The sequence below is a fragment of the Carcharhinus amblyrhynchos genome, chromosome 9, assembly GCF_965287045.1.
Source record: "Carcharhinus amblyrhynchos chromosome 9, sCarAmb.v2.hapA, whole genome shotgun sequence".
In the NCBI taxonomy this organism is placed as follows: Eukaryota; Metazoa; Chordata; class Chondrichthyes; order Carcharhiniformes; family Carcharhinidae; genus Carcharhinus; species Carcharhinus amblyrhynchos.
The window spans coordinates 37,507,209-37,527,795 of NC_137332.1; the positions used below are offsets into that span (position 1 = coordinate 37,507,209).

Below are 20,587 nucleotides of genomic sequence, written 5' to 3' on the forward strand. Positions count from 1 at the left end.
CTAACACCTTACCCCCAACTCCAAGTCCCCTGACCTTCTGCAATAACCTCTTGTAAGGTACTTTGTCAAACGCCTTCTGAAAATCCAGAAAGACCACATCCACCGGCTCTCCTCTATCCACCGCCCTAGACACATCCTCATAGAACTCCAGTAAATTTGTCAGACACGACTTCCCTTTAATGAAACCGTGCTGCGTCTGCTCTATCAAGCAATTCCCTTCAAGATGCCTCGCAATTTCCTCCTTAATGACGGATTCTAACATTTTACCTACCACAGACGTTAAACTAACCGGCCTATAATTTCCTGCCTTTTGCCTGGCACCCTTCTTAAACAACGGCGTAACATTAGCCGTTTTCCAATCTTCCGGCACTTCCCCGGAATCCAGCGACGTCTGGAAAATAACTACCAAGGCATCCACTATAACCTCCGCCATTTCTTTCAGAACCCTCGGATGCATTCCATCTGGTCCTGGGGACTTGTCCACAATGAGCCCCTCCAGTCTGTCGAGCACCGCCTCTCTAGTAACAGTAATGTCATTAAGACCCTCCAGTCCTACCACCTTTCCATCGCTAACACCCGGCAAATTATTCACGTCCTCCTCCGTGAAGAAAAAGCAGCAGATGCATGGCAAAACCATTGTCTTCAAGTTCCCCTGTCATACCCCATTCTGACTTGGAATTATACCATTGCTCCTTTGCTATCACTGGGTCAGAATCCTCAAACTTCCTGCCTAGCAACACTTGTGTACCTACGCCAGATGAATGATAGCTCACCAGTACCTTGTCAAGGACAATTAGGAAGGGGCAACAACCTTGCCAGTGACATTCACATCTCATGAACTAGTTTTTTAAAAAAAGGTAAATTAATAATGAGGTTTCAACTTTCATGAGCCTAATCCTCTTCACCATGTCTAACATACTGATTCTCAGCTGAGGTTCAGTTGTGAAAAATCAACACTTGACTTGGGTACTGCAGTAGCTCTAACATATGTGGAATTGTACTCCAGCACCTGACAGTGTTCACAAATGCTTAGGAAAGGAAGGAAAGATCCAAAGTATCCTAGACCTGGTTGTAATAATAGCAGAAATTTTCATTCCAGATAGTAAATTATCATTAAAAATATCATTTGTTGTGTTGTCTTGTTGCAGAGATTTACGTCTATTAATTCTAGAACATGGACGGTGGTCATTGATGCAAAAGCACCAAACATTGATGAAAGGTGGATTGACAATTGAGGCACTGATGTCATTTGTGAAGAATTTCAAATCTCAACTTTTTGTGGAAGGATTAGTTCAAGGAAATTTCACATGCAAAGTAATTCTTTTATTGTGACATTTTTAACCAGCTGAAGTTTTTTTCTTGTTAGCTTTGAATATACATCAGCATTTCTAAGACAAAAAGGAAAATGTAACAGCGCGAGGGATGTCTTTATTCTAAGGATATTAATATTTGTTGAAAACTTGTGTCAGTACTCTGTACTTGCATAAAAGGCCATTTAGCCTAACAAGTTCATGCCTATGTTTATGCTCCAGCAGAGCCCCTTCCCATCCCTCCTCATCTAAATCTCTACATGCAGCCATCTATACTGTTCTCCCTCGTGCTTGTCAAGCTTCCCTTTATATAGATTTTTATGATTTGTTTCAACCACTCCTCTGTGTTAGTGAGTTCCACATTCTCACTACTCTTTGGGTAAAGCAGTTTCTTCTGGATTCACCATTGAATTTCTTGGTCACTCTCTTATATTGATGTGTTCTAATTATGCTCTTGCCCACAACTGAACATATTTTCTCTGTTTTCATTCTATCAAGACGCTGCATAAATTTAAATATCTCTACTTGGTCTCCCCCTTTCAAGAGGGAAAAAAACCCAAGTTGTTCAGCCTTTCCTGATTTTTATACTTGTGTATTTCTGATATCATCCCTGCATTCTCTCTCCTGCCCAGTCCAAATTTTTTTTATAATATGGTGACCAGAACTGCACCCCAAATTTTGACCATGTTCAGCATAATCTCCCTTGAATTTGGATTGCTCTTTTATGGTCTTGCTAACCAGTGGCACTGTTTGAGATTGGTATAAATGTACTCCAAGATCTCATTGTTCTTCTACCCACTTGTACCTTCTGACCAATAAGTGACCTCTGTACTTTTTCTGATGAAATGTACTACCCACATTTATACATACTGCATTTCTCCTGCTGATTATTTGCCTATTATTCAAGTTTATTTATATCCTTTTTAATTGGTTGCAGCCCTCCTCAGTATTAACTATCCTCTCCTCCAATGTTGGCATCATCTGCAAATATAGAACATGTGCATTTGATTCCAAAGTTCACGTTGTTAATAAAAATTATAAACAGCAATTGTCCTGCCATTGATCCCTTGTGAAACACCACTTCCCACCACTTTTTTGCTTTGAATAACTATTCTTTACTCATATGCTCTCTGCTTTCTGAAACCAGCTCACAATTTATTCAGGCACTTGTTCCCTGACTCCACATTCTCTGACTTTGTTAGTCTACATGAAGGCACCTTATTGAAGAAAAATCTAGAAAAGTTACATGTAGTGCATTACCGTTGTCTACCCACTCGAACACCTTAAATTTTCAACAAGGTTGGTCAAGCAAAATATTTTCCCTTTTTGAAATCCACGCTGACTATTCATTATATTTCTCTTTTCTAGATGTTCTTTTGTTCTATTTTTTGAGGATTCTCTGAACATGTTTCGTCTCCCATCTTAAATAATTAATTAATCTGCTAACCCCACCACTACACCTTTTGTTAAATTAAATTATTAAATGTGTATGCTGATGCCTCTGCTGTATCTTTCTTAGAATATATTAAATTTTGTGAATGCATTCCAACAGGAGGTTTAACCCTTTTTGATTAGTTTATTCAGTGTATCCATTTTTGTTATTTTAAATGAACATATCTCATTATTCATCATGGTATTTAATGTCTACCTGCCCTAACTTCCTGATGAATACTGAAGTGAAGTAATTATTTCATATTTCTGCAGTCTCTCTCTCGTTACTTGTGGCATTATCTTGTCATCCCTTAGTGCTCATATTCCCATTCCAACCTTTCTTTGTATTTTGGACCCAGCTTTGGCAGAGCGTCATCTGGACTCGAAGCATCAGCTCTTTTCTCTTCTTACAGATGCTGCCAGACCTGCTGAAATTTTCCAGCATTTTCTGTTTTGGTTTCAGATTCCAGCATCTGCAGTAATTTGCTTTTATCTTTCAACTCATTGTACCTATAAAATGTTTTACTGTATTGTTGTATGTTCCTTATTAATTTGATTTCATGTCTCTTTGAGTTGCTAATTATTTTTTGACTTCTAATCTCTTTACATTCTCAATTAGCATGCATTCTTCTACTAGATATGTATTTCATGTATACCTTTTTCCTAACCCTCAATTGTTCCCTTATGTCTTCATTGAACAAAAGAGTCTCAGTAGCTTCAGTTTGCTCTTTCCTTCTTGTAGAATATATTTTTCTGCACTCTGTTGAACACTTTTAAAGTAGTCCCCATTGTTATTCTACATCTTTGATTGCCAGTTTTATTTTCCCAATATCTAATCTGAGTCCCACCAGATCAGTTTTTTTCTAATCATTTAACCTAGTTTTATATGGTTGTCCTTCTTTATCATCTTAAGTATACTGTACAATGGTTTTTGTTGGTTGGATGTTCCAACTATTTATATTTCCCTTATCTTCTCTGGTTCATTTCTGGTTGCCAGATCCAATGGAGAAACTTCCTTTTTTGGGTTTTTCATGGAATCAATTAGAAAGGATTCATGTATTCATTCCCTTATCATCATTACCTGCCTCTGCTGTCCATTTAATATCTGGGAGGTTGAAATTCCCCATTATTATTCTATGTTTTTTACTCAATTTCCTAATTTATCTACACATTTCTTCCTTCTGTTCCTTTCCTCTATTTAGTGTTCCGTATACTCTATCCGTTAGTATGATTAATCTTTTAATTGTTTATCTATATCCATATGTATTCTATTTTTGTCTTGCTGATAGCTGCACTCTTCTTCAATTGCCATTATATTATCCTGAATAATTAGTTATTCACATCACTATTTCCACCCCCTCTTTTTTTTTTAAATGTTATACTCTGCAATGCTCAGTTCCCAGTCTTGATTTTCTGCAGCCATGTTCCAGTAATCCCTACCTTGTCTTGCTGCTCCAGTGCATGATTGCTTTCAACCTCCTTGTTTTATCATGAACAGCATGTATGTTTTGTTCACACATCTTAGCTCATTTTAGTAGGATTTCCTCTCCCTCTATATTCAACTTTTTAGTCTCTTATTCTAAAACCCCATTCATTGCCTTGTCATCAATTCCCTTTTTCTTTCCTATGCTCTCCTTCCTCCCTGTTTAATTTACATTAAGATTGCTTGTGTTTCTCGGAGATCCCTCTCCAATATTACTAGTTTTGAGACTTTGCCATGCTACTATTAACCTTTTCCCTTATCTCATTGGTACAGGTCTTTCTTGACCCAGAGTTGGTAGTACTGTGTAATACTTTGAGAGGTTTGGTTGCCATATAAATACAAGTTATTGTCATTTCTGGTGTGTACCTTTGTTCCCTCTCAACTCTTGACATGTGATCTAACTCCAGACAGTTGTGGATATCTCAAGGACCTGTCTAGCAGAAGCTAAATAAGGCCAAAAATCAGTGATTTTCCAACTTCATTGTGTGGGAAGCTGCATGTGTTAGCGTACAATTATATCACTGGGAAGACAACTAACTGACATTTAACCATATTAAAAATTCATTCTGGCAAAGGATATTTAATATATAAATATCTTAATGTTCTGTATGCAGTAAGTTTGCTTGATTAATGTAATCAAATTGCTTCATTGCTTTTTGATTAATAACCATGAGTTTGTTATATGAAACTAACAGTTCTTTTCTCCCCCAAGGAATCTATTGAATTTCTAAATTATGTTGTGAAGTAAGTATTTTGTTAATTCTTAACATTTTAAGAACTTGCTGTATAAAAGTTAAATTCATAATGATTCTTTGCTGGTATTATTCCAACACATCACACAATATTCTGTATACTATGTTACTCAGTCCTTGACCGTCAGGTAATTCAAAAAGCTTTTCTTTTTGTCTACCTTATCTAAATCTATTACAAGCTTATACACGCCATCAGATTTTTCCTGTATCCTCTTTTTCTCCAAGGAGAACAATTCCAGCTTTACCAACCTAACCTTGTAGCTAAATTCTAATATCTCTTTGAACCATTCTGTTAAATCTCCTCTGCACCTTCTTTACGACTTCCCCATCTTTCTAAAATTTGGAGACCAGAACTAGGAGCAGTACTCTAGTTGTGACCCAATTAGAGTTATTTAAAGGTTCAATATAGTTTCCCTGCTTCTGTACGTACAACTTTTATGTAAGAAGCCCAAGGTCCCATATGCCTTGCCAACTATTCTCAACGTGTTGCTGATATCAAAGACCTGTGACCCCAGGTTCTTTTTCCCCTGCATACTCTTAGAATTGTGAAGTATATGTCAATTCTCCCTATCCCTTTGCAAAATGCATTACCTCTCACTTCTCAATATTTAATTCTAATAGCCTAACTGTTTGTGATTGTGGTGAAGATGACACAGAGTCTATAGTAGGATATAGACAGGTTAAAAGTTGGCTGGTTGAATATAATTTCGGAAAATGTGAAGTTATGCACTTTGGTAGGAAGAATAAAGGAGCTGAATATTATTTAAATGAAGAAAATCTGCAGAAAGCTTTAGTGCAGAAGGATTTTGGGGTCCTCGTGCATAAATGACAAAAAGCGAGCATGCAGCTTTAGCAGACAATAGGGAGAGAATGTTGGCCTTTAATTCAGAGGGAATGGAGTATAAAAATAGGGAAATCTTTGCTAAAACTATATCAGACACTAGTTGACCACACCTTGAATACTGTGAACAGTTTTGATCCCCTTATCTAACGAAAGATATACTGGCATTGGAGGCAGTGCCAGTATATCTTTCTGATATACTGAAAGATTCATTAGGTTGATCCAGGGGACGGAGTAATTTTCTTGAGGAGAGGCTGAGTAGGTTGAGCCTGTGCTCACTAGAGTTTAGAAGAACGACGTGTGGCATTATTAAAACAAATAGGAGGTGATATTAGAAGCTTGTCCTGGTCATGGCAAGCTGGTAAGATTGGGTGAAAAGCAAAAGATCAGGTTTGTGTCTGGCTTTTTACCTTTGGCAATGATGCTGGCACTGATCTGCCTGAGGCTTTGTGCCTTTTATTCAGTATTCAGTACCATTATTTTTAAATATAATTAGTGAGTCTTGGATGCTATCATCCAGACTCACTTGCACTTACCTGCTCACTAGTCAAGGTCCTCAGTGCACTGGGAGATTGGGATGCCTAGAACTCAGCAGCTGGCTTCCCAGTGAGAATAGGCTCTGCCCTGCCCCCTAGTGATGACAATCACACTTGGGCTTTTTTTTGCTTAAGTACCAAATGATTGTGACTGAGATTTCACCCTAAAAGTCGGCAGGATTCTCTCCCATTTTCATGCTTGTTCGACACTTAGAATGTTTTTGGTAAAATTGCCCCCATTGTATTCTCAGGGGGCTTGCTGGGGTAGATGCTGAGAGATTGTTTCCCTTTGTGGGAACGTCTAGGACCAGAGGGCATAATTTCCGAGTAAGGGTTGCCCATTTAAGAGAGGGATGAGAAGGAATTTCTCCTCCTGAGGGTAGTAAATCTGGAATTCTTTAGCACAAAGATCTGTCGAGACTGAGTCATTAATTATGTTCAAGTCTGATTTGTGTGGATTTTTAATTAGTAAGAGAACGAAGGGTTACTGGGATAAGGAGGAAAGTGGAGCTGAGGATTATATCAGATCAGTCATTATCTTTTTCAAGAAGGAGCAGATTCAGTGGGTTGAATGGTCAATTCTGCTCCAATGTTTAATGGTCATCTCCCGTTTTGGTGGTTTTGCCAATTTTTGAAATATTACTCTATTCGAGTATCCAAGTCATTTGTGTACACCAATAAAGCAGTGGTCCTAGTATTGACTCTTGCAGAATATGACTGTCTACCATTTTCCAGTCCAAAAATATTTTTAAACTAGCCTTTTGTGCAGTAATTTGTCAAACACTTCCTTAAAATTCATACTGACACCATTCGATGTATTGTCTTCATTGATCTTTGATACTAAAATTCAGTTTGATGAATCAAATGTGATCTGCCTTTTACAAATCAGTGTTGATTCTCCTTAATTAATGAAACTTCTCCAAATGTTAGTAGTTTATTTAAGTATTGTTTCTAAAATTTTACCACTGATGTTAAACTGGCTTGCCTCTAATTATTAGAGATTATTTATGTTTATGAATATATATTTACTTATCTTGTGCATAATTTTTTTTAAAATTGCAACTGATTACCATGCTTTTGTTCAATGAATAAGAAATATGTTAATTAAATAACAGAAAGCTGCAGTGCAAGCCATTGACAAAGCCAGGACCTGTTCAGTTCAAGGTGGTGGAACTACCAAATAAACCACATGTGTGCAAAGTAAGATCTATGAACAAAACTGATGCAAATTCAGAGGTCACTGTTTATTACCAGGTGGGTCACTCATAGTAATCTATTGTTTTTCACTTCATTTTAGTTCTTTCAGCTCTTCAGTGTGACTGACGCGTACCTGTCATGAATAACACTTTGATGATGAGTCATGTGTTTTTCCTTGAGGGCATAATTAGCATTCATTCAGCACTTCCTCATATAACCTATCTCAGATATTTGAAAGTAGTATGTAGTTACACACTTCAACTAACTTTTATTGAATACCTTTACAGTGTAATACTCATTTAAATGCAGTCATAACTCTATAGCAGAGTCAAAAGGCTTTAAATATCATAAAATATTTATGTGTTTATTAAAACAGTGCACTAGCATCCAAACTTCACACAATTTGTATTCAAAAGGTGATTGCAACACCAGTTGATGATCTTCACATTCTATGATAATTTTTCCCCGTATTTCTTTGTTACAATGATATTTTTTACGGAGAATATTTTAATGTAAATTTCATTTTAACATTAGCTTTGTTGCCGTGTGGAAAGTTGTTCACAAAGCTGGATGATGTATTATGAATGAACTTCATTAAATACATAATAGAAGCAGATATCAACTTTAAGCACACTTGATGACATGAGCTGTTGCCTTTCAGTTTAAAGTTGCTTACCTTAATATGGTCATTTTACTTTTCAGTCAGGTCCTCGGAGAGTAAAGGATTATGCACTCATGGAACTACTTATTGTAAGTGAGTTATACTAAGCTTTTTTTTTGGTGGTTTTAGAATTTTAAATATATCAATTGTTGAAAGAATTACTGAGATTGCTAGTATGTTATCGCCAGTAGGTCTTTTCAATGTTAAATATTAGTGAAATGTCGACATTTTCCCTCACCTTTATTATGTTATTTGCAAATCTAGGAGATTTTGCTTGTTACATTAGGTTTGTTAGAAATTACAGCAAATATGTAATTCGTTTGGCCTCTTGACCTCTACTGTTCCTTGCTCTTCGTTTGGAACTGTCGATTTTAATACCATTTCAAGACTGTCCATACTTTTAAAAAATTCTCCTTTTAGTTTACAAAGAAATCTGCTCCTTGTAGTAGAAAGCAGTCTTTGTCCTAATAACTGTGTAAACATTATTGCTGAAAAAGCTTCAACATCTTTTTTCAGCAAAATTCAAGTTCTGTATTAGCGAGTGACTATTTAAGAATTATTTTTATAACATTTCACATTTGTTCCAGTGATCATCATATAAATATATATATCTCTATTTAGTATGTATGTATATCTACATGAGAGTGAGGTTCCAAGGTGAGTATAATGGTTAGGGAGAATATACACTACCAGCTTTTCAGGGTAACTTTGGATAAATGCAACCTTGCTAGCACTGTCTACTATGCAAGGACAGATTTTTTTAAAAAAGAAAAGGTAGCCTATTCTTAAAAATGTGAACAATTTTACTTCATGAAATTCTGAAGTCAATATTCTGTCCAACAACTTAATTTCTATTTCCCATCCCAAATCTTTGGCCATCAATTTCTCTTGTAAAATCCTGTCAAAAGCTTTTGAAAAAAACAAATAATTGCCAACTACATTTCACCTGTTCAGTGCTCAGTAATGTCATAGCAAAAGTAGGTTGATTATGCAGGACATTTCTTTCCTGAATCAATATTCATTGTTTCTTTAAGAACAAAGAACAACACAGCACGGGAAACAGGCCCTTCGACCCAACGAGCCCACGCCGCCATTTTAACATTGAGTCCCCCCTCCACCCATGGCCCTTATCTATGCTTATGGCATTCCACATTGAGGGAACTTAGGTTAAATTTTCCAACCGACCCATCAGTTTGGCCTCTATCATCTAAAACATTTTCTCCACAGCTGATATAAAACTTGCTAATCTATAATTTATTTTTCAATGTACTTTTGAGGGTGTATCATGAACCTGGCAGCCTGACCCAATGCTCTGTCCTCAAGTGAAGGTCTTGACATCACCACACTTTCCAGTATGTATTGGAGGTCTCCTCTCTAACTCGGGATAACCAGAGCTTGTTGTAAAAAGTTAAAAAGTACCTCACAAGAGGTTATTGCAGAAGGTCGAGGGACATGGAGTTGGGGGTAGGGTGTTAGCGTGGATAGAGGATTGGTTGTCAAATAGGAGGCAGAGAGTGGGGGTCAACGGGTGCTATTCGGATTGGCAGATGGTGACTAGTGGAGTGCCCCAGGGGTCGGTGCTGGGGCCTCAGCTTTTTACCACTTATATAGATGATCTGGAGGAGGGAACCGAGTGTAGGGTGTCGAAATTTGCTGATGACACCAAGATTGGGGGAACGGCAAATTGTGCGGAGGGTGTGGAGAGTCTGCAGAAGGATCTAGATAGGCTGGGCGAATGGGCCAGGAAATGGCAAATGGAATTTAATGTTGGCAAGTGTGAGGTGGTCCATTTTGGTAGGAAGAATGGTAGGAAGGACTATTACTTACGGGGCGAAAAACTGCAGCAGGCGACGGTGCAGAGGGACCTCGGGGTCCTTGTGCATGAGCCGCAAAAACCCAGCTTGCAGGTGCAGCATGTGGTCAGGAAGGCGAATGGGATGCTGGCCTTCATAGCGAGGGGGATTGAATATAAAAGTAGGGAGGTCTTGCTGCAGCTGTATAGGGCATTGGTGAGGCCGCAGCTGGAGTACTGTGTGCAGTTTTGGGCGCCGCACCTGCGCAAAGATATTTTGGCCTTGGAGGGAGTGCAGAGGAGGTTTACTAGGCTGATACCGGAGTTGAGGGGGTTGAGCTATGAGGAGAGGCTGAATAAACTACACTTGTACTCGTTGGAGTTTAGAAGAATGAGGGGAGATCTCATTGAGACGTATAAGATGACGAATGGGATGGATAGGATAGAGGTGGAGAGACTCTTCCCGCTCAAAAAAGACAGTAGGACTGGGGGCACAGCCTCAAGATAAAGGGGGGGCGGTTTAGAACGGAGTTGAGGAGGAACTTCTTCACTCAAAGGGTGGTGAATCTCTGGAATTCTCTGCCCGTTGAAGTGGTGGAGGGTGCCTCGCTAAATATTTTTAAGACGCGGGTTGATGGGTTTTTGATAAGAGAGGGGATTAAGGGTTATGGGGAGAGGGCGGGAAAGTGGAACTGAGCCACGACAGATCAGCCATGATCTTATTGAATGGCGGGGCAGGCTCGAAGGGCTAGATGGCCTACTCCTGCTCCTATTTCTTATGTTCTTATGTTAACAGTTTATTTATTAGTCACAAGTAGGCTTGCATTAACACTGCAATGAAGTCACTGTGAAATTCCCCTAACACACAATCTGGATAATCTAAATCAGCCCCAAACTAGGACTCAAATTTGAGACCTTTTGTCTGTATCTATGCACCAATCAGTTGCACTTCAGTCAAGTTCTTTCTTAACGCAGACATACAATCCTGAATTCCATCTGTAATGGCATTGTGGGTCAACCCACAGTACATGGACTGCAGCAATTCAAGAAGGCAGCTCACTACCATCTTCTCGAGGGCAACTAGGGATGGGCAATAAATGTTGGCCAGCCAGCTACGTCTGCATCCCATGAACAAATATTAAAAAAAACTACAATAATGCAAAGATTTGCAACTATTCAAGATGGAAATGTCCTGGAATTTACTAAGGGAACTAGAAATGGGCAAGTAAGGGTGTCCTTGCCAGTGATAGTTGCATCCCAGCAACAACAAAACATAAATCAACACCAATTTGATATCCTTATTTCAGTCACATTTGTTGGAATAGAAGCTAAATTTTAAATCAACTCAAATAAACATTTACCCATTACTTGTGTCATAATAGTAAAACAAGTACAATGTAAGGGAACGTAAAAAGGCTTCAGAGGGTGTTTTTCTTTTGCTGAGGCTTTTCTACTTGGATTTCAGATGCACATGGAAGAGCCTTGTTTTGATTTTCTAAGGACAAAAGAAACACTTGGGTAAGTATTTCTCTCCTCGTGCAGAACAATATGCATAATATCTGGGTCTCTACCAGCCAAGTTATTTTTTCCAATTTATTGAGAAAATAATTTGAAAGAAGACAGACCGTGTTGCAGGACCATGAAGACTAAAAAGAGTAACGGAGAAGTCTAGGCAAATTATGAAATAAAGATTGGGGGTTTGAAGGGGAAAGATTAATAAAAGTCCTGTTTCACAGTTTAGAATGGGAAATTAGGTAATTGATTATTGATGCCAAAACATTGGGAATATAGGGGTACACGAATCTATGGAATGGTGCAACCAGAGCTTGAACGACAAGAAAGGATGTTGAGTGGAGCACTGAGACAGTAATAAGGAACTAGCTTCTTGCATCTAAGCTAACGTAGATCCCAGCAGATTCTGAGGTGGTTGCTTGGAGAATCAGATGCAATTTTAAGGTGGGGTGAGCAGGTCCTCGGATAGGAAGCTTGCCCATATTGCTATTAAGGGTCTTTTCCTGCCCAACCTTCATTTTTTAGGCTGGTGGGTGCCGGTTGGATTATGATGCCAAATAGAAAAGGTTGACAGGAGGTGGGAAATGTGGAGGGCATCCTTTCAGACTTAAGGTACCTTGGTTCGAGGACCTGGGACGGCTCTGGACCTTCCCTGACCAGCTCCTGTCCCCCTCCCCCAACTTGGGAATTTTCTACCCATCCATCCCCAAACTCCTTTTACTTAACTGAGGTGTGGTCCTGGGACTAAGACTCTGCCACGGTGCTGCAATATATTTTCTGGCACTGCGACGCTGTCTGGACGGTCTGGAGATGGCCAATCTGATTGACCAGTAGTTCTCAGGCACGACTTCCATCGATGGGCAGATGGAATGGCAACGGGCCTATTAGAGCCAGGGGGAATTCTCAGGATGTTGGAAGCCTTGTGCTCACCATCCTGAAAATTCAGCCTATGAAGAATTTAAAATGTTTATGTATGCCTTATCTCCGCCTCTGCAAATCATGAGATAAAAGTTCATTGGATTTTCTAATGATACTTAATGATTTGGAAAATTTTTGACAAGTTTGCTACTGGTTGAGAAAATTTGCAAATAAATTTCAGCTCCATTTGATCTTTGAGTGCTGTTACTCATGTTCATAACACTACTGTATCTATCCTAATATTTATATTTCCCAGGTTAGTGACTTTATAGGTTTCCAGGTGCAAGCAAGTCTCTTAAAGAATTGTACTCCAGTTGAATTAATTTCAGCTAAGGCTAATGTGATGGGTTATTAAAACTGTGGCCTCTGCTTGTGCCCTGAAAGAAGTCTAACCTGTATCAAAATTATTCACCACCTTTAAAAATAACTAGAACAAGCAACTTTTTAAATATATTTTGACTTTTTTATTATTTTAAAACACTAGCTGTCTTATACTTTTATGTCCTGCGCTTCAGATACCATGTGTATCCTTCCTGCCGTAATACATCTGGAATCTTGGGATTTTCTATTACAGTGGAAACGCAAGCCACAAAGTTCAAGTGAGTTTATATTCTGTTCCATCAGTATGTCTTTGGGTTACTTAAGATTATAGAAGTGATCTGAGTTTGAATGTTAATTTTAGAGAAAGGCTATTCTAAATATGATGTAAAATGCAATCCCCCCCACACCACAGTTTTGAATTTGGAAGAACTGAAGGGCTTGTCGTTTTCAATCTTCTGCTCCGTGTCACTTCTATTTAATTCCATCTTGCTTCTGTATTCCATTTTAATAATTGCACATTTTGATATCTTAGAGAAAATTGAAGCAGGCATGGAATAAAAGAAGGCAGCTGTTCCTGCTGGAATTGTTACCGAGCAAATAGGCATTGGGTTAGATTTATATAGGATATATGGGCATTTTTCTCTTGCCTGTGCATTGTATTGGGCAAGTTAAATGCCTAACGAAGGGAAGGATAGGCAGTATGTCCTCTCACGTTTCCTATTATTACTCTTGCTCCACTGTCTCTGCAGTTTTATAGTAGGGCAGGGATTGTGTAGGAAATTCTTAAGCATTGTCCTATCACTTCTGACTACGTGGATAGTATAACTTCTCTTGGAAAAAATAATCTACTAAATAAGTGCTTGATTTACTGTGATTAAAAAGATATAATTGTGCAGTAGAGCACTTCCAATTATTAACCAGATTTGACACAAGTAGCCCTAGGCTGGGTAGATTGCATAGAAACATAGAAGATAAGAGCAAGAGGAGGTCATTCTTCCATTTTGAGCTTTCTCTGCCATTAATCGTGATCATGGGTGATTGTCCAACTCAATAGGTTTCTTTCCGTGACCTTTGATCCTGTTTGCGCCAAGTGCTATATCTAGCTGCCTCTTAAATAGATTCAATGTTTTAGCATCAACTAACTTCCTGTGGTGATGAATCCACTGGCTCACCACTCTTTGGCTGAAGAAATGCCCCCTCATCTCCATCTTAAATGGTCTACTCTGTATCCTCAGACTTGCTACCTGGTTCTGGACACCCCCACCAGCAAAAACCACTTCCTGCATCTACCCTGTCTAATCCTGTTAGAATTTTATAAGTCTGAGATTTCACCCCCCCGCCCCCCCCACTCATTCATTTGAATTCCAGCAAAAACAGTTCTAACCTAGTCAATTTTTCCTCATACATAGTCCCTTCATCCCCAGAATCAGCCTAGTAAACCTTCGCTGCACTCTCTCGAGCAAAAACATTCTTCCTCAGAAAAGGAGACCAAAACTGCACACACTATTCTAGGTGTGACCTCATCAAGGCCCTGTATAATTGCAATAACACACTCCTGCTCCTGTACTTGAAACTTCTTGCAATGAAGGCTAACATATCATTTGCCTTCTTTACTGCCTGCTACACCTGCAAGCTTACCTTCAGCGATAGTGCAAAAAGTCCTACTGCACACTCCCCTCTCCCAATTTACAGCCATTCAAGTAATAATCTGCTGCCTTGTTTTTGCTTCCAAAATGAATAACCTCACATTTATCCAAATTATACTGCATCTGTTACTGATTTGTCCACTCTCCCAACCTGTCCGGATCATGCTGAAGGATTTCTGAATCCTCAGCACAGTTCACCCTCCCTCTCAACTTGGTATCATCTGCACACTGAGATTGTTTCCTTATTGAAATCATTAATATAAATTGTGATTAGTTGGGGTCCTAGCACCAATCCTTTTGGCACCCCACTAGTTGTTGCCTGCCAATTTGGAAAGGACCCATTAATTTCCACTGTTTATTTCCTCTCTGGCAACCAGTTTTCTATCCATCTCAATACACTTTCTCCAATCCCATGCACTTTAATCTTGCACGATAATCTCTTATGCAGGACTTTGTCAAACACTTTACAAAAGTCCAAATATACCACATCAACTGACTCCCCCTTGTCAACTAATTACACCTTCAAAGAATTCCAACAGATTTGTCAAGCATGATTTCCTCTTTATAAATCCACGCTGACTCGGTCTGATTCTGCCACTGCTTTCTAAATGCTCCTTTTATAAAGTCCTTCATAGTGCATTTGAGAATTTTCCACACTACCGATGTTAGGCTTAATGCTCTACAATTACCAGTTTTCTCTCTATTTCCCTTTTTGAATATTGGAGTGACATTAGCTACCCTCCAATCTGCAGGGACTGTTCCAAAGTCTATAGAATCCTGGAAGATGACCACCAATGCACCCATTATTTCTAGAGCCACTTTCTTAGGTACTCTGGGATGTAGATTATCAGGCCCTGGGGATTTATCTGCCTTCAGTCCCATCAATTTTCCCAGCACAATTTCTCTACTAACATTGACCTCCCTCAGTTCTTTCCCCTCACTAAATCCTGCATTCTCCAACATTTCTGGTATATGAGGATACCAATTACAACTCAATATAAGCTAAAGATGCAATTTTACTGTATTCAGTAAAGCATTTGTATCCCACTTCAGAAGAGCACCCACTATGTCACCAACATGAACTTTTCCCCAATTCCTGAAATCAAAGCTTATTTTAATATATTGTCAAAAAGATGTTATCAGTTTTATATTAAATTTTAAAGTGTAATACCTCATTTTACATTCAATGCAGTGCTTGTTTAAAGCTTTAATTTATTGTTCAGATTGTCTAGCTTTTATTTTGCAGTATCGAGATATGGAAATAATCATTATTACCTAGCTGAATCTTTTTACTTTTTATATGTAATGCATGTTGATATAGGTTATGTTTTGTATTCTCTCCATTACTTGAGATTTTGCAAGTCAAAAAACAATTTGTATCAATGCTTACAATAGCTGTGTAAATTTAAAGTGAAGGTCCAGACTTATTCCAAAGTGAAGAGGTGTTAGGGGTTAGTCCTCACCATTTTGTGACATTGCATGAAGTGTCAAACTTCATTCACATGCACTTTGGACTCCTTGATAGTTTGTAAGATCACCTTGTGTTCGTTCAAGTAATTTATTTTAATTTAAGATATTCCCTTTTCACTCTGAACAGTTACATCTAAATGGAATTTTATATTTTCATATAATGTATCCTAATTTTCCCAATGCCACTGTGATTTCAGTTTATTAATTGCCTTTAAAATCCTAAACAGCACTGAACTAGTAGACAAGAAAATTGAAGAATTTCTTAACAGCTTTTATATAAAGCTAACAACAATGAGCCAAGAGGCCTTCTCTACTCAGGTGAGGAATATTAACTATATTACAAAGAATTCAAAGAAAATGTAAAATGTTAGAGAATGAATGCCAGTTTTTCTGCTTGGATCTCATCCATTCAATACATCTTTTTAATTTCAAAACAATGAATTAAACTGTTAAAGAAATGACATTCAGTGACATTGAATTTATCTGCAGTATGCTGTTTTTCATCTATGATATCATCTCAAGACACCACATCTAATTCTGTGACACCCAGTTCTACCTCACCACAACTGCCTCTGTGTTACCTGAGTGCTTGTCCCATGTCCAATCCTGCCTCCGACAAAAATTCTTCCAATTATTGGGAAAAATCAAACAATTGTACCCATGCCAAAAGTCTTGTTTGCTGACCAGCAATTCTGCCTCTTTTCCTTGGACTGTCTGAACCAGGTTGTTCACAACTTTGCTTCCTATCTGACCTGGAGCTTCCAAGGCAAAGATTTTTTATGTTGCGCTTCCAATGCGAAGGCTACCTGCTTCCATCTTTGATTTCATTGTCTCCACCTTTCTTTTAACCACTTTGGCATTGAAATCCTTATTTCTGCTGTTATGTCAAGTACCCCCATGCTCTGCTGCTGGCCTTCTATTGTCCAACCTCCATAAATTTAAGCTTGTCCAAAGCTCTGCTGCCTAAACCTAACTTGTACCAAGTGACCTCTGTTTGCTGACCTACATTTGGCTTCTGGTTCACCAAAGCCTCAATTTTTAAATTCTCATTCTGATATTCAAATCCTCCAATGGTCTTGCATCTGTCTTCAGCTCTACCATCTTATGGGAATTCTCCATTTCTCAACTGTGGCCTCTTGTGCATATACTCACCAAAAGCTCTGAAACTTCCTCTCTATAACTCTTTGCCCTTCTTTGACTTAGTATCAAAATTTGTCTGCTTATGTGCTTTAGAATGTTTTACTATGTTAAGGATGTTGATATGAATGCAAGTTGTTGATTCACTCAAATTTGAGTTGCTCCTCCAGTGATGGCTTAATTTTTTTAAATACTTCTCCTTTATTGGATTATGTGAAGATCATTCTTTAGAAAAATATTAGTAAAGACTTTTAAGTTAGTCGTATTACCTTTATTTTATTATGTTTCATAAGTTCTGAGTAAGTAAATCTGCCATCCTCATCTGTTTATGCCTATATGTGATTCCAGATCCACAGAAATGTGATCAACTTTTAAATGGCCAAGCAAGCCACTCAGTTGAAGCTCAGTTCAATTAAGAATGAGCAATAAATGCTGGCCCAGCCAAAATGTCCACATCCCATCAATGAATTTTTAAGAAATGTTGTATTAGAATTTGGATGAAAGCCTGGGGACATGTCCGACATTATTGGAATTTAGCATTTGGCCGTTGTTATTGAAACTAAAAATGCCTTGGTGCACACTCTTAATGGTACAAATCTTACAACAATTCCTCACTTCTTGACAATTGTTTAGTTTCCCTGATAGGGTGGTAACTGTCTGGCTTGAATTTGTCCTGATTTTTGTGGACAGTCATGATGTGGAGATGCCAGTATTGGACTGGGGTAAACACAGTAAGAAGTTTCACAACACCAGGTTAAAGTCCAACAGGTTTATTTGGTAGCAAAAGCCATTAGCTTTCGGAGCGCTGCTCCTTTGTCAGGTGAGTGGGAGTTCTGATCACAGAGCATATAAAAACACAAACTCAGTTTACATGAATAATGGTTGGAATGCAATTCTTTATAGGTAATCAAGTCTTAAAGGTACTGACAGTGTGAATGGAGAGAGCTTTAAGCACAGGTTGAAGAGATGTGTATTGTCTCCAGACAGGACAGTTAGTGAGATTTTGCAAGTCGTAGGAGTTACACATAGTGTGACATGAACCCAAGGTCCTGGTTGAGGTCTTCCTCGTGTGCGGAACTGGGCTATCAGTCTCTGCTCAGCGACTCTGCGCTTTCGTGTGTCGTGAAGGCCGCCTTGGAGAACGCTAATCCGAAGATCAGAGGCTGAATGCCCGTGAGTGCTGAAGTGTTCTCCAACAGGAAGAGAACATTCTTGCCTGCTGATTGCCAAGTGGTGTTCATTCATCCATTATCATAGCGTCTGTATGGTCTTCCCAATGTACCATGCCTTGGGACATCCTTTCCTGCAGCATATCAGGTAGACAGTGTTGGCCAAGTTGCAAGAGTATGTACCATGTACGTGGTGGATGGTGTTCTCACGTGAGATGATAGCATCTGTGTTGATGGTCCTGCACATCTTGCAGAGGTTGCTGTTGCAAGGTTGTGTGTGTCATGGTCAGTTCTCCTGAAGGCTGGCAGTTTGCTGTGGACAGTGGTCTGTTTGACATTTGACTGCAGAGAGATCTGGATAGGCTGAGCGAGTGGGCGAGGACCTGGCAGATGTTAGCAAGTGTGAGGTTATCCACTTTGGCAGAAATAATAGTAGGAGAGATTATTATTTAAAAGGCGAAAAGCTGCAGCATGCTACAGTGCAGAGGGACCTGGGGGTCCTTGTGCACGAGTTGCAAAAACCCAGTCTGCAGGTGCAGCAGGTGATCAAGAAGGCGAATGGAATGTTGGCCTTTATAGTGAGGGGGATAGAATAAAAAAGTAGGGAGGTCTTGCTGCAACTGCACAGGGCACTGATGAGGCCGCAGCTGGAGTACTGTGTGCAGTTTTGGTCGCCGCACTTGCGGAAGGATATATTGGCCTTGGAGGGGGCGTCCAAGAGGAGGTTCACTAGGCTGATACCGGAGATGAGGGGGTTGGACTATGAAGAGAGACTAAATAGACTAGGTCTGAACTCGTTGGAGTTTAGAAGGATGAGGGGGGGATCTTATAGAGACGTGTAAGATAATGAAGGGGATGGATAGGGTAGAGGTAGAGAGATTCTTCCCACTTAGAAAGGATAGCAGGACTAGAGGGCACAGCTTCAAGACAAGGGGGGGAGCAGTTTAGATGAGAGTTGAGGAGGAACTTCTTCACTCAAAGGGTGGTGAATCTCTGGAATTCTCTGCCTGTTGAAGTGGTGGAGACTACCTCGCTAAATATATTTAAGTCACGGGTAGATAGGTTTTTGATAGACAGGGGAATTAAGGGTTATGGGGAGAGAGCGGGAAAGTGGAACTGATCCACTTCAGATCAGCCATGATCTTATTGAATGGCGGGGCAGGCTCAAAGGGCTAGATGGCCTTCTCCTGCTCCTATTTCTTATGTTCTTACGTTGTGCACTTGAAGGCGAGAACTCCCACTTCTTGCCTTTGAACAACCAGACTTTGTGCCGGATCATCGACACGGATGCCATCATCTCACGTAAGAACATCATCCACCAGGTACATGGTACATTTGCTTGCAACTCAGCAACGTTGTCTACTTGATACGCTGCAGGAAAGGGTGTCCTAAGGCATGGTACATTGGGGAGACCATGCCTATCTACGTCAACGGATGAATGAACACTGCTCAACAATCACCAGGCAAGAGTGTTCTCTTCCTGTTGGGGAACACTTCAGCAATCATGGGCATTCAACCTATGATCTTCGGGTAAGCATTCTCCAAGGCAGCCTTCACAACACACGACAGCGCAGAGTCGCTGAGCACAGACTGATAGCCAAGTTCTGCAGACTTGAGGACGGTCTCAACCAGGATCTTGAGTTCATGTCATACTATCTGTAATTCCCACGACTTGCCTAGACTTGCAAAATCTCACTAATTGGAGACAATACACATCTCTTTAGCCTGTGCTTAAAGCTCTCCCCACTCACATTGTCTGTACCTTTAAGTCTTGATTAGCTGTAAAGACTCGCATTCCAATCATTATTCATGTAAATTCAGTTTGCATCTTTATATGTTCTGTTTGTGATCATAACTCCCACTCACCTGACGAAGGAGCAGCGCTCCAAAAGGTAGTGGCGTTTGCTGCCATATAAACTTGTTGGACTTTAACTTGATGTTGAGACGACTTCTTGTGGACAGGGCATGGCTGAGCAATGTTCTGCATTGTCATGTTGATGCCTGCACTGCAACAGTTGAGCTAAGGACATGGCTAATTCTGGAACACAAGTTTTCAGTATTATAGACAGGATATTGTCAGGGTCCATTTGTATCCAGTGCCTTCAACCATTTCTTAATATCGTGAGGAGTGGATTAAATTGTCTGAAGACTGCCATCCATGAAGATTGGGATCTCAAGTGGAGCCCAAGTTGAATCGTTCACTTGGCACTTTTGGCTGAAAATGCTTTGGCCGTGTTGTTTGCACTAATCTGTTGAGTTCCTCATCATTTGAGGATGGGGATTTCAGCCTCTTCTTGTGTTTAGTTAATTGGTCCATTGGCATTCATGCCTGGATGTTAGAGAATTGCAGAGATTTGATCTGATCTGTTGGTTCTGGGAATGCATGTGCTAACTTTAGAGTTTGACGATTT

The 20,587-nt window shown here is 39.5% G+C and overlaps 1 protein-coding gene across 1 annotated transcript in view; it reads left to right on the forward strand.

The window, feature by feature from the left end:
* The window catches only part of LOC145347729 (nardilysin-like), a 97,787-nt gene that overhangs the window by 60,833 nt on the left and 16,367 nt on the right, over positions 1-20,587 (forward strand). The window contains exons 22-28 of the mRNA XM_080195472.1: positions 1,149-1,314; positions 4,937-4,968; positions 7,469-7,607; positions 8,253-8,300; positions 11,469-11,521; positions 12,949-13,032; positions 16,098-16,188. Coding sequence (XP_080051598.1) covers positions 1,149-1,314; positions 4,937-4,968; positions 7,469-7,607; positions 8,253-8,300; positions 11,469-11,521; positions 12,949-13,032; positions 16,098-16,188 — 613 coding nt within the window. The remainder of the gene's footprint in view (positions 1-1,148; positions 1,315-4,936; positions 4,969-7,468; positions 7,608-8,252; positions 8,301-11,468; positions 11,522-12,948; positions 13,033-16,097; positions 16,189-20,587) is intronic.